General features: G+C 40.1%; 1 protein-coding gene across 1 annotated transcript; it reads right to left on the bottom strand.

Moving 5' to 3' along the window:
• Window positions 1-526: 526 nt before the first annotated feature.
• On the bottom strand, window positions 527-13,126 carry OLR1 (oxidized low density lipoprotein receptor 1). Its single transcript, XM_047066484.1, has 6 exons — window positions 12,959-13,126; window positions 9,851-9,952; window positions 7,923-8,168; window positions 4,225-4,364; window positions 3,804-3,919; window positions 527-3,316 (listed from the first exon to the last, which is right to left on the bottom strand). Exons 1-6 carry the CDS (start codon window positions 13,002-13,004, stop codon window positions 3,172-3,174), a joined length of 795 nt encoding a protein of 264 aa, XP_046922440.1. The 5' UTR covers window positions 13,005-13,126; the 3' UTR covers window positions 527-3,171.
• Between the last annotated feature and the right edge of the window lie 1,624 nt (window positions 13,127-14,750).

A 14,750-nucleotide genomic window follows, 5' to 3' on the forward strand; every position in this document is an offset into this window, starting at 1 on the left:
TAGGTGAATCAATACCCATTCCTGATAAAATCTCTCAGCATTCTACAAATAAAAAGAGACCAGTTCGAGCCCCGCGTCGGGCTCTGTGCTGACCTCTGGGAGCCTGGAGCCTGCTCCGGATGCTGTGTCTCCTTCTCTCTCTGCCCCTCCCCCACTTGTGCTCTGTCTCCCTCTATCAAAAATAAATAAAGGTAAAAAAATAAATAAATAAATAAAAGGGAACGTGTTCAAACGAATAAAGAACATCTGTGCAAAATATACAGTTAACACCATACGTAATGGTACTAACACTGTACGATTTCTTCCAAATCAGGAACAAAATAAGGACGCTCATTCTCACCACTTTCATTCAGTGCTGTACTAGAGGCCTAGTCTACGAAATCTAGCAAGGGAAAGAAATAAAGACCATCTAGAAAGGTAGAAATAAAAGTGTTTTCATTTGCAGACGACATGATTATCTATGTGAAACTCCGATGGAATCCACAAACAAAACTACTAGAAAAAATAAATGTTTCAGGTCAGGATATAAGGTTAATATAAAAAAGTTTATTATAATTCTATATACTAGCAAAAGACATTTGGAAATTAAAATTACAAATGACACCAATACCATTTCTAGTAGCATCAAAAATATGAAATATATGATGACAGTCTAAGAAAATATGTGGGACATCTATACAGAGAAAGTTACAAAACATTGCTTAGAGAAATTAAGGAACACATACAGAAATGGAGAGATATGCCTTGTTTATGATTCAAACACATAAGTATTTTTAAAATTTCAATTGCCCCTAAATGTAGCTAATAGATTCAATGCAATCACATTCAAACTTTCAATAGGGTTTGCTTGGTTTTTTAGAAATTGACAAGCCAATTCAAAAGTTAACATGAAAATACAAAGGCATAGATTAGCCAAAACAACGTTGGAAAAGAACGACATTGAACAACCACTACAAGATTTCAAGAAACTGCAATATTCATGGTGGTGTTGTAAAAATATATAAGCAGACCAAGGGAACATAACAGAGAGCCAGAAATAGACCCATGCACATATGGGTAACTGTGGACAAAAGTGCAAAGGCAATGTAGTGAAAAAAGAACAGTCTTTTCAACGAATGTCGCTAAGACAAGCGAACATACTTATGAAAAAAGAAAAATAAGGCAGAAAGAGAAAGTGCTTTAATACCTGGTTCACAAATTAACTCAAAATACATTACAGGTTTCTGTGTAAAGCCTGAAACTATAAAATGTCTAGAAGAAAACAGCAGAAAGTTTTGTGACCTTGAGTTTGGCAACAAGTTCTTAGAGACAGCAGTAGAAACGTGAAAATGGACTTCATCAAAAATTAAAATTTTCTGCTTTTCCAGAGACTGAGAAGTCATAAACTGAAAAAAAAAATCACCAAAACGACATCTGATAAAGGACTTTTACCCAGCATGTACAAAGGGCTCTCGAAATGTAACAGTATAAAAACAAAGAACTCAAAACTTCTCAGAAGATCGGTACAGCGCTTTATCAAAGAAAATATGTAGAGAGTAAATAAGCACAATAAGTAAATAAAAAGATCTCAAGATTATTTTTCATTTAGGAAATGCAAATTAAACCAGAGTAATATACCACCATGCGCCTATCAGAATGGGTAAAGTGACAAGACTGACCATACCAAGCATCAGCAAGGATGAAGTGGAATCGGAACATTCATACACTGCTGGTGGGAATACCAAATGGTACCAGTTTGGGGCGAAACGTTTCGCAATTTCTCAGCTAGCTGAACATACACCTACTGAATGGTTCTGACATTAAACTCCTACGCATTTACTCACGAGAAGAGAAATGCTATGTGCATACAAAGGCTGGTACACAAATGTTTATAGCACCTTATTTTGTGATAGACAAATACCGAAAACAACTCAAAAGATCATCAACAGGTAATTTATCCACAAATTGGGGTATACTCATACAAGGGAATCACATTGAATATTTTAAAAGGGGGAAAAATTGATGCAAACAACAAGGCAGATGAATATCTGTCTTCCTAGGAATGGTCCAGCTTTTCTTTTTTGGATACAGTTGGTGCTACATTATGTGCAATGAAATGGAAAGGCTTCCTTTAAAGTAGGAAAACCTGGGAGGGGAGGTAGCCGGGGACTAGAAACACTGAAAATAGAAGGAATACTTCAAATTCCGTCTGTTTCTGTTCAGCAATGTTTCCACGGCTGGCTCAGTTTGCTCCTTAACCGAGTGTCTTCACTGGTTGGCCCGGTATGTTTCCACATTAGCACAGCATAACAGAGTTGAGAAGAGGTCATCTATAAATGGTGTGTACTTTAGGGAGAAAAAAAAAACACAAAAACTATTTTTGCCCCCGGCACCATGATTCTAACAAATACTCTCCTGAAGGAGTAAAGCTATATTGAGCTGTCCTTTGATAGAGAAAGGATGAAGAAGTCAGAACAGATTCAGAGACCAATAAGGAATTGTATTTGGGTCACTGAAAAGATGATTCTATTTATAATTACCTCCCGGAACATCTCAATCACACCAAAATGTGATGTTCTGGGTGTGTGTGTGTGTGTGTGTGTGTGTGTTGGGTGTGTGTGTGTGTGTTTTGGGTGTGCACGTGTGTAAGTGGTGGAGTGTGGAGACAGATTGCAACTTAAAAGACGAACAAGTGGCAGCTTTTAAGGTCAAGAACTCAAGTTCCTTGATTCCATTATGGGCTTTTCCTCTTTTCTGTTTCTTCACCAGCTCTGTTCCCATGCAGATTTCCCCTTTTTCGCCTTCTGCTTGCAGGGGGGTCAAGTTCTCCATTTTCCATTTTCTATGCGGTTTAGGAGGGTGAGGGGGCAGATGGCACTGAGGTAGAGGACTGAGTACAGAGGGCTGCCAAGACTTGAAGAGGAGTAAAACTTTAAAACATAAAAAGGGGAGAAGGTTTGAAGGCTGGCAGGGGGATTGGGGAAACCAGGCGAAAAACGAGAGAAAGAGACATAGAATCAACATTTTGGATATCTCCAGCCAGGCATCTGCAGACCTAGTCTCTGCTAAGGAATTCTGCAGTCAGCTAATAACAGGCAGTTCGCAGGGCTCTCTCGTTTTGCACCTAAATGATAAAGTACAGCTTCAATTCCAGAAGAAAAGTCTTTTCCTTTGCTTCCAGAGCCTTCAAATTCACCGTGCTCTCACTAGATTCGCCTTCTTCTGACATATAGTAAATGCAGTTAAAATGCAGTTGTCAGCAAAAACAGCTCCCCTTTGTATATAGGCACAAGTGCCTGAAGGATACCTCTGGGAAAGAGATCCCTGGAATCGAAACCTGCAGATGGGGAAGAAAGAACAAAAAAAGTAGATTTACTGCCACCTTGTGGTCAGAAATTTAACCTTGTTTGTTTGTTTGGTTGGTTTTAATTTATTTTGAAAGAGAGTGAGAGCGAGCATGAGCGGGGAATGGGGAGAGAGAGAGAGAGAGAGAGAGAAAACGCCAAACAGGCTTTACACTATCAGCACGGAACCCAATGCGGGGCTTGAACTCACCACCTGAACTGAGATCAAGAGTTGGATGCGTAACCAGCTCAGCCACCCAGGTGCCCCTAACCTTGCCTTAAAGCTTCCAATCAGTAGTAAATGCGGGAAGGAAAACTCAAGAGAAGGTCGGAATGATTAAATGGGCAAGTCTCTGTCTGACAGAGGTGGGGAAGGAGGGGTTCAGAAATTCCCCCAGCTTCTCCCTGGCAAGAAGAAGACAGTGTATGGAATGTGGAAGCCGCTTCACTCACAGGGTCAGCAAAGAACAGGATACTTACAAGTGGGGCATCAAAGGAGAGCCATCCTCCCAGAGCCATGAGCTGCTCGGCTTCCTCAGAGACAACCCTATCCAGAACGGGAAACTGGAATGGGCGCTTGCTCGCTGGATGAATTCCTGTGGGGAGTGATAGTGATCGAAATTGATGATAAAGTCAGTGTGGTCGTTTTAGATTAGAGTCACAGAACTGCAGAACCAAAAGAGATCTTTGACATCCTTTCTGTAGTTTTACAGGAATGTTTACAAAGCTGAAGATACTATGTAACCTCTCTATCCCGGGTCATGTGTGTACTTAGTGGCCAGATGAGGCCAGAAAATAAGTATTCTGATACTCAAACAAGTGCTCTTCCCCCAAGGGTGTAAACCAGGTTTGTTTCCCATAAGGCAATACTCCAGCCCAACATACAACCATAAAAACTCACCAGATCATCTGTGCTGTTAATTTTCAGCATGTGGGCATCCAAAGACAAGCAATGGTTCTGGCTTTTTTCCCAATTAAATGGGCCAGAGGAGTATAGGTAACAGTTTGCTTCATGCCAGAGCCAGTCTTGGGGACAAGGAGCTAGGAAGATAGCATATCTAATCAGTGAGTGATGCCTGAGTAAAAAATATGTCTACAATTCTTAAATCAAGTCTTCCCTCAGGACAGTCACATGTATATCATTTCCTCCTCCTCTTCTTCCTCTTCTCTTAAGTTTATTTATTTATTTTGAGAGAAAGAGGGAGAGGGGAGGCAGAGAGAGACAGAGAGAGAGAATCTCACGCAGGTTTCGCACTGTCAGCACAGAGCCTGACACAGGGCTCGAACTCACAAACCACGAGATCATGATCTGAGCCAAAATCAAGAGTCCGATGTTTAACCAACTGAGCCATCCAGGCACACCACCTATCATCTCTTCTTAATTAGAATTATACCCAGACTCTGCAAATCCCTCAAGAGACTCACAGTCTTTATTTCTCTTAAAGTATTCTGATTTTAGTACACTAAATTAAAAGCAAGGCTGTTGAAAAGCAAAATTGAGCTGACATGTAACTTGAGAATCTGATCTATTTTTTTTTATTTTTATTTTTTTACGTTTATTTATTTCTGAGACAGAGAGAGACAGAGCATGAACAGGGGAGGGTCAGAGAGAGAGGGAGACACAGAATCTGAAACAGGCTCCAGGCTCTGAGCTGTCAGCACCGAGCCCGATGCGGGGCTCGAACTCACAGACCACGAGATCATGACCTGAGCCGAAGTCGGTCGCCCAACCGACTGAGCCACCCAGGCGCCCCTCTGATCTATTTTTTTAAAGTTCTGTTTGGAGTAATGGAAGTAAAACTTTGGGGAATGGATACATAATAGCAATTCTGCTATAAAAAGATACACCGGGGGCACCTCGCTGGCTCAGTCGGTGGAAGGCTAACTCCTGATCTCAGAGTTGTGGGTTTGAACCCCACGCTGATCGTAGAGATAATTTAGAAATAAAATCTTTATATAAAAAAAGTATGCTTATGCATTTAAAAACTTCGGTTTTTCAAATAATGAATTTAGGCTTCAATACTGTGCTTACTGGGGGCATCTGGGTGGCATCAGTCAGTTAAGCGTCCGACTGATTTCGGCTTAGGTCATGATCTCACACTCATGATCTCACCTTTGTGCGATTGAGCCCCTCCATGTTCAGCATGGAGCCTGCTTGGGATTCTTTCTTTCCCTTTCTCTCTTCCCCTCCCCCAACTCTTCGCACACGGCGTGCCTGCACGTTCTCTCCCTCAAAATAAATAAACGTGAAAAAAATTACTGAGCTTCCTGTTTCTAGACACGTGCTGTTCAATACATAGCCATATGTGGCATTCGAACCACCTGTATTTCTTTTAATTTTTTTAAAGTAAATCCTACCTCCAAGGTGGGACTTCAGCTCACAACTCCAAGGTCAAGAGTCACACACTCCACCACCTGAGCCAGCCAAGCACCCCTCGTTCAATTAAAAAAAAGCTTTTTGTTTTATTTAACAAAGGCAACATCACTATGGGCCCCAAAATGTTGGCAGTTCTTTCCACATGTTAACTCGTTTCATCCTCATGACAACACGGCCAAATAGGTTTCATTCCTGTTCTTTGTTGGGCACACGGAGGAAATGGGAATGTATGGGAATGGGAACCTTGGCAGGTCCCTCGAGGAACCGCGTGTTGAATCGCTACATGGCACTACCTCTCAAACTCCTGACTTTGAATCAATTGAAGAAATATTTCTTGGTGCCCTTCGAGACATTTTGATACAGAATCTTGGGGTAAACGTGGACATGGCCATTTCTTAAGAGCTACCGGAGTGGCAATGTTGCACGCCAAAGGTTGACAGCCACCGCTAATTTCGTACTCAAAACTTGTCTCAAACTTGAGAAAGCTGGTTGTTTGTTTGCATGTGGTATTTTACTATTAATGTTTTTGAGAATCTTCTGCTTGGTGAAAAGCGGTACTTTATCTGCTAATTGGCCTTTATCTGACGCGGTCAAGGAATGGAATGTTTTACCTGGGCTATCTACCAGTGAAAAACACATTGCTTATATTTTTGATTGGTTGTCCATGCCTGGAATCTCTGGGAGATGGTTCCGGATGGTCGTGATGTAGATTTAATCTCACACAACTGATTAAAAAAAATGGTTTCACAGCCCCACCTGGGGAATAAATCATTTGGTTAGTATGTGGCTATGTCTGCTTATGTAAACATTCCTGTCCTTGATGTATTAGTCTCCTTCCTTACACCTTATTAGAGATGATGTAGTCTTTCGTTTCCTCGATAGCTCCCTCTTCAATAAAGAGTTGAGGGGCGCCTGGGTGGCTCAGTTGGTTAAACGTCTGACTCGACTTCAGCTCAGGTCATGATCTCACGGTTTGTGGGTTCGAGCCCCGCATTGGGCTTGGGATTCTGTCTCCCTCTCTCTCTGTTCCTCCTCTGCTTGCTCTCTAGCTCTCTCTCAAATAAAAATAAACTTAAAAAAATTACTTAAAAAAATAAAAAGATGAAATGACATGTTTGACACTTGCTAAAGATCAATTTATCTAAAAATCTCTCTTCTTTTGGAAAGTTAAATAACCCTCTAAATATTGAAGGGCTTTATTAACTTCAAAACTTTATAAAAACTATGTATCGTTATTATTATCATTTAACTTATCTGGCTATCAATTTTTCTCATCCTTAAAACAAAGCGATCTGTGGGTGTTTGCGAACTGTTATCACATAATCCTTTTTCAAATAAATTACATCGTTGAGATCCACTGACATGTACAAGCAAGATACTGGAGAAATCTTTGTTTACTAGTGGTAGTTAGTTACTAATGCTGAGAATAGGGCACTCCTTCATACACCTTCAAGGAAGCAATGCATCTCTGAAAGGATCTCCGTCTCACGTCCCTTAAATCTCCCTATGATGAAAAGCATATGCCTGATTTAATTGCGTGTTGTAGAAAGACTAAATGACACAGATAACTCTGTAATAACAGCAGAATTCACATCATCATCCCCTTCTTATAGATGCTGTTTCTACCTGCCTCCTAGATTCTGAGATTAAATCAATCTTCTTAGATAAACTGGCTTTCTGGGCCCTTCGTATTTTTTTTTTTTTTTTTTTTTTATCTAAAGTACCCACCCAACACTTCAGGTCAGCCTGCCTCCGCTGATTTAATTTAAACAGATGTAGCGTATTTTAAGAAATAGTGTTATAGCATAAAGTTAATGTAGAGCTACCCAGGGACAAAGGAAACCCCGTAGGAAAAGAAATCAATGATTCAGATACATTAGAATGGAAAGGAGTAAGAATCTGTGGCAAAGGGTAGGGGTGGGAGCATTCTTCCAGAAAAGTCTCAAAACTAGAATCTTAAAAATTGAGAAGAGTTCGGGGCTCCTGGGTGACTCAATCGGTTGAGCACCTGACTTGGGCTCAGGTCATGATCTCCTGGGTTCCTGAGCGGGAGCCCCACAATGGGCTCACTGTTGCAGCCTGTCAGCACAGAGTCGGCTTCAGATCCTCTAACCCTCTCTCTGCCCCTCCCCTGCTTGCGCTTTCCCAAAAATAAATACTTAAATTTTTTTTTTTTTTTTTTTTTTTTAAGTAAAGAAGAGATCCCTCTCCACCCTCCATACCTGAAAAGTTTGCTGCTTCCCTCAGAGCTTCTTGGAGATTCAGGTTCTGGTGATGAAGTTCCATCTGTTTCTTTGATTTTTCATCCAGCTTCTGGGTAAGGTTTTTTATCATCTCCTTGAGTTCCTTTTCTGACTCCTGGGAAGCTTTTTCTGCCTGCTGCTGTGCTAAAATCTGTCCCTCCAGTATAATTTCCTGGTGGGTAAGGTTTGCTTGATGTTGCTTTAGGAGACCAGACACCTGTGATACTAAATCAGAGCTGAAATAAGAACTCCATTAACCAATCCCCAGTAAAAATCCCTCCACTGGATTTTGAGGAAACCAAAGAATCAAATCAAATAATCTATTTTGACAGCAAAGAAACTGCTGGAAAATGACCCAAATTTACTCAGAAATTATGGATTAAAAAGTTATTGGGTATTTCTGCAGTATTTTGTCTAAATATCAGGAACTGTCATGAGCACTTTTGATCAAACAAAACAAAATAGGATTTTACTTATTATTGATGGTTACAGACAAGTTTAAAAGCAATCATAAGTGGTATATCAGTGACATAAATAAAATACAGACAGTCTGAAATAGATGCTAACCAGACTCATTATCATGAGCAATTGTCATTAATGATCTACTGTTTGTTTCTTTATTCTTCTGCTAACTCACTACCCTTTTGAACTTCCTAATTTTATTTAAAAACTGTGACACCCTTTTATTGGAGACAAAGATTTTAAGTTGCTATGTCAGAACAGTTTCAAACGTTTTTTGTTTCTTAGGATTTTTTTTTTTTTTTTGCCTTTTCTTCAGCACATTTTAGGAAGGGTGAGGAGAGCATAAAGTTTGTGAAATCTAACAGGCAACTAATATTAAGGGTCAAATGTCTCAGTTCTGGAAGCTTGATGGCTCGGTACAAAACAGACCCCTTGGCTTGAAGGCCAGATCTGACTCTGTTGTAAAGTGATTCTTCTCACAGGAAGACTCATCCAGTCACCACCACTGAGTCAAGGGCACTTCTTCTAGTCATTAGGGAAAGCCTTAAGTGTTAACAGATCGAAGAAATAGTTTGTGATCTTAACCAACTGAGAGACAAATAGCACTTCAAAGGCTGTAATCATCTAGATTCTAGATAGATGAAATAACCCAGATCTACAACTTAAATACACAGGCAGATGAGGCGGGTGATCTGTACCATTTTCATTCCTTCTTGGGCATTCTCATTCTTCTTATCACTTCTTTTCCTGTCAACATCCTCTTTTCTGAATGGCCATATTATAAATTCGAATTACATTTAAGTGTTTCATTTATTAAGAGGGTGTTTCTGATTCTTAAATTTATTTTTTTAACTTTATTTATTTATTTTTGAGAGAGAGAGAGAGAGAGAGAGAGAGAGAGAGAGAATGAATCCCAAGCAGCCTCCGTGCCATCCTCACGAAGCCCGATGCAGAGTTCAAACTCACAAACCAATCATGAGATCATGACCTGAGCCGAAATCACGAGACAGATGCGTAACTGACTGAGCCACCCAGATGCCCCTCTGATTCTTAACTTTAAATTGGTATTTAATCACCTCTATTAAAACTCAGTGTGAACTGTATGACATTTCTTTTCCTACTGGGTATCTTAGGGGATCTCGTGGCTTAATTGCTTCCAATTATTTTCTTTCTCATCATTCCAGGATTTAAACAGACTTTACCCATGAAGTTATAAAAACAAAACAAAACAAAACAAAAACCCACCATTCATAATCTTCATTCCATGTCCCAGTCAACTTGAGGGATAAGTACAATACACTTACTCATCTTCCAGCTCATTCTAAAAACAGTTGCCTAAATCGCATCCAAATCAAGGATGTTTGTAGTTGTTATGAAACAAATGAATTAACCACATTTGCAAGTTCTCACTTTGTCCTCCATCATTTCCCTGTGCTAGTACTTACCTTGCATTATCAGCATGATAAGAGTCACCAGTAATCCCAAGCAAAGGACCCCTAGAAGCACAGCGGCAGGGCACCACCACCGAGAAGAAAGAAAATAAAGACCTAGAATGATAGAGGATTGAATCAGAAGGACATAAACGATGTAAGCAAGACGTCAAGCAATTCTTTGGAAACTGTCTGTACCTGGTACTTTGCACTCCTTACCTCTAGTCCTCCCAAGGGCTCTGCCAATAGTTCATTACCCATATTTATAGATGAAAAATACAGATAATATAAGTAATTTACCCATGGTCACACATTTGACGCTGTTTAAGAGCCAGGATTCAATACCAGGTATGTGATGTTAGGTATCCGATTCTAAAGCTTATACTCATCTATTCTCCCTACAGTGACTTTCCAAGAAACCCTCAGTCCAACTTTGTTCGATCAACTTTATATTTTTAGTATAGATCGTGTGTGCGCATGTACACGCACACACACACACACACACACACACACACACACACACCTCACATACAGTGTGTTTTATAAGTAGCATACCATAAAAGAAGGTCAGATACCAAGCAAATAAGCTTTAGTCAGTTAATCAACAGATTGCCTCAAAGAATAGTTTTTGTGCTTTCAATTTTTATTCTACTGAAATTACATCTTGGAACTGAGGTTATTGACCAAACAAAAATAGGAATGAAACTTCAATACTACTCTGACTCATATTAATGTCATGTCCTATACTCACACCAGCTGTGGCCCTGTAGTTGCAAGAGGAAAGTTCATCATTATTATAGATAAAAATAAATCATGCAGCTCCCAGGTATATGAATGCCTAATTACGTGTTCCACCACTAAAAAAAGCCCAGATATTTTGGTTCAGCAGGAAAATATCTCACATAACGCATCTGGACTTCTCACCCTGTACAATACACAAATAAGGCACTGGTCATGTTATCCTTTATATGTAGACAAGGAAACCCAAAGTTTCAGTGAATTGTGCAAGATCACACAGATGTTAAGATCCAAACATAGGCCTTTAATCTGTTAGCCGCTATGCAGCTTAGAACACTGCATCACAAATTTCCAGTGTGAATGTGCAATGATCCAAATCAATCAATGGTCGAATATATTCACAGAGTTCTCATTATGTCAAAAGCACTTCTGTTAGACTTTAGAGATGGACAGACACAATAGAATTGTAACAGGTTCAAAAGTTGTTAAGCTCCTAGGGGCGCCTTGGTGGCGCAGTCGGTTAAGCGTCCGACTTCAGCCAGGTCACGATCTCGCGTTCCGTGAGTTCGAGCCCCGCGTCAGGCTCTGGGCTGATGGCTCAGAGCCTGGAGCCTGTTTCCGATTCTGTGTCTCCCTCTCTCTCTGCCCCTCGCCCGTTCATGCTCTGTCTCTCTCTGTCCCAAAAATAAATAAACGTTGAAAAAAAAAATTAAAAAAAAAAAAGTTGTTAAGCTCCTAGAGTGTATATGGCAAATTGGCAGAGAAGTAGGAGATAGTTGTGTCTCTTGCAAATAATTGCCTAATCCTAGCTTGGGGGTAGATATCTGTGTAAATCTTTCAACCAATATTTCCCTTTGGTCCGTATTCATTCTATACTATAGAAGACCAAATATGTCTACCACTCTTGAGCGATGAAACTCTTGAATTTTTAGAAGAAATCACAGGATCCACACCTGTGTGGGGAAGGCACATACTCCCATTTTCTACAGGTCACCCTTTGTCCCATTTCCTGGGTAGGTAGAGACCATTAACCCAATCTCGGCTCCCTGTAGTGATTTTCTGATCAGAAAACAATTGGATTCCTTGTAGTAGGTGATTGATCAAATTATGAAGATTTAGCTTCATAATGGTAATAAAATTCAGGCCTATTTACTACATGAAGAATGAGTGAATGAATGAATGAATGAATGAACAAATGACTATTGTTGACTTGTAGGTTTACCTGTAAATGACAGCACTGTTTTCATACCAAGTTAAGTTCAGCAACTCAAATGTTCAATCATTCCATGTTCAAACTTATTTTCCCTGTTGAGGGAAATTTCTATCTTGTTTATGGGAACATGACCTGGAATGTCTTTATCCAAATTCCTGACAACACTTGTATTGTACAAATACAACTTCCCCTATTTGTATTTTATTCCTTTCTCTGGGAATGGGTATAAGATAAAAGGCAATTTACTCAGACTGTCTGTGGAATTGGGATTATGAATTAATTTACATTTAAGGAGTTTAACTTACCGTATATATCAAAAAATTACAATTTTCAAGGCAGTGGTACACAATAAGACGTGATTTGCGCTCAACTATACTGAATACCATTTCATCTGCTTTGGATAATTCATAAAAAGATATCCTGTTTTTGCAATGCCTCAAGAAGACTTATTATAAAAAGTATCATTGTATACACGGGGTGAATTCAGCATCTCCCTAACCTTCTGATGGATTGGATTCTTGATAAAGAGGAGGTTGTGATACAATTCTAGCTGCCTGAAAATGAGTGGTTTTGTTAATTCCCCTGATCCCCAATTAGTCCTCTGTAAAAGGGGGGATTATAATAGTCCTAATTTCAAGATGTAAAGATTCAGAGAAGTAATGCACGTAGAGAGGATATCAGAGAACACAGCCTATGATAAATGTTCCATAAAAATTATTAGTATCTGCTACATCATCATTCAAAGCAAGTTAGTTCATTCACATCTAATTTTTCTTTCTTTTAAGCAAGTGTTACTAATTCTACACTGTTTTTCCACACTCTGGTGTTTAAACTGTCTGATCCTCGGGGCGCCTGGGTGGCGCAGTCGGTTAAGCGTCCGACTTCAGCCAGGTCACGGTCTCGTGGTCCGTGAGTTCGAGCCCCGCGTCAGGCTCTGGGCTGATGGCTCAGAGCCTGGAGCCTGTTTCCGATTCTGTGTCTCCCTCTCTCTCTGCCCCTCCCTCGTTCATGCTCTGTCTCTCTCTGTCCCAAAAATAAATAAAACGTTGAAAAAAAAAATAAATTAAAAAAAAAATAAAAAAAATAAACTGTCTGATCCTCTATTCAGTTCCTTTACATGTTGAGCTAATCCTGGAATTCTGTCCCTATGTACGTTCACCCACCCCTAGTACCTTTAGCTTTCTCTCCATTTGGCTTCTGGTCGGGTTGGTCTTTCATAGTCGTACTCTTAAGGTCATCAAAAATTATTTCCAAATTCACTCCAAGAATGAGAGAGTGAAGCAGTCAAGGACTTCTGCATAAAGTAAAAATTGGTGAGCTCCTGCTGGAGTGTTTAAATAGCTACTGCTATCTATCTAATTGAAGAATGACTCAATCATTGGTAGGAGGAAGAAGAGGCTTTGCTTCACACTGGGAAGTCGGCTGACGCAAATTCTTGGGTTATGTCTATTGCAAGCGGGGAAAGTGGCGATTCTGCTAAGTATTTCAGGATGTTTCACTAGGTAATTTATGAAAGGGAAAACTGTATTTTCCGTGAGCATTAGAGGAGAGCCAGTTTCCTCTGTCCATAATTCCCGTGTCCCTATTTGTTTATTTCACTGTAGCAGACTTTCTCTATATTGTAACTTTCATAAGTCTCTTTTAATTCTGACTGTTTCAATCAGCAATAGATCAGAAATTTTTGAGGTAATCACAGGATTCATCTCTAGCCATGATGACCATGATAATTTTAGAACTTAATTCGAAGCACTATTTCATACAGTGGCAGTATAACATCGCACCAGTGAGAACACTGGAGCCGGAGGGAGCTAGTTTCAAATCTTTCCTTTGCTAAGCCCTTGATCTATAATCTTCGAGAATTACTTAACATTCTGAACCTATGTGGGTTTTTTTTTGTTTGTTTGCTTTTTAGAGAATTGTCTCTTTTCTTCTTCTTTTTAATGTTTATTTATTTTTTTTCCAAAGGGGAGAGAGACAGGCAGAGCGTGAGCCAGGGAAGGGCGGAGAGAGAAGGAGACACAGAATCTGAATCTGGCTCCAGGCTCTGAGCTGTCAGCACAGAGCCTGAGGCAGAGCTTGAACTCTTGAACCATGAGATCTTGACCTGAGCCGAAGTCAGACACTTAAGTGACTCAGCCAACCAGGAGCCCTTGGATCTATGTCTTTGTCTATAAATTGGGACACTGGAATGTCCACTGGATGATGTTGATAATGTTGCTATAAGGATTCATGTGAAATATTGGCTGAAAATGCTAAGTACTGTACTTCAAACATAAGAACTCAATAAATTACAGTTATAATATTAGTAGTAGTAATATTTAGCATGGTTGAATTACCCAGAAAAGAATACATTTTACACATAATTGGAGTCACAAGACTCTTCATTGATCTCGCCGTAAGGATGACTATATGAATTCATTGATAGAATTCTCACCTATTTTTCCTTTACAACCTCCTAACCAGAGAAGAAATGTCTTACTGCAGTTATGCATACTTTTAAAAACATTTTTCGTTTTTGAGAGAGAGCATGAATAAGGGAGGGGCAAAGAGAGAGAGGGACAGAGGATCGAAGTGGGCTCTGAGATGACAGTCGCAAGCCTGACGCGGGGCTTGAACTCATGAGATCATGACCTGAGCTGAAGTCGGATGCTCAACTGACTGAGCCACCCAGACGCCTCTACATGCTTTTTTAAAAGTTCTTATTTACTAGGGGCGCCTGGGTGGCGCAGTCGGTTGGGCGTCCGACTTCAGCCAGGTCACGATCTCGCGGTCCGTGAGTTCGAGCCCCGCGTCGGGCTCTGGGCTGATGGCTCAGAGCCTGGAGCCTGTTTCCGATTCTGTGTCTCCCTCTCTCTCTGACCCTCCCCCGTTCATGCTCTGTCTCTCTCTGTCCCAAAAATAAATAAACGTTGAAAAAAAAAATTAAAAAAAAAAAAGTTCTTATTTACTAGAGATATTTTCTGA

Source organism: Lynx rufus, unplaced genomic scaffold (assembly GCF_022079265.1).
Source record: "Lynx rufus isolate CCGP_SWC_20201006 ecotype Redwood Valley unplaced genomic scaffold, mLynRuf1.p SCAF_7, whole genome shotgun sequence".
In the NCBI taxonomy this organism is placed as follows: domain Eukaryota; kingdom Metazoa; phylum Chordata; class Mammalia; order Carnivora; family Felidae; genus Lynx; species Lynx rufus.

Bases quoted from the DNA above. Each gene is read 5' to 3' on its own strand.
- OLR1 (XM_047066484.1), bottom strand. From the start codon at position 13,004: ATGAAAGACCAACCCGACCAGAAGCCAAATGGAGAGAAAGCTAAAG. The intron at 3,920-4,224 runs GTGAGTTTTTAT...CACTCCCCACAG, and splicing joins TTAACAGCACAGATGATCTG to GAATTCATCCAGCGAGCAAG. The intron at 3,317-3,803 runs GTAAGTATCCTG...CCCCATCTGCAG, and splicing joins TCTCCTTTGATGCCCCACTT to GTTTCGATTCCAGGGATCTC.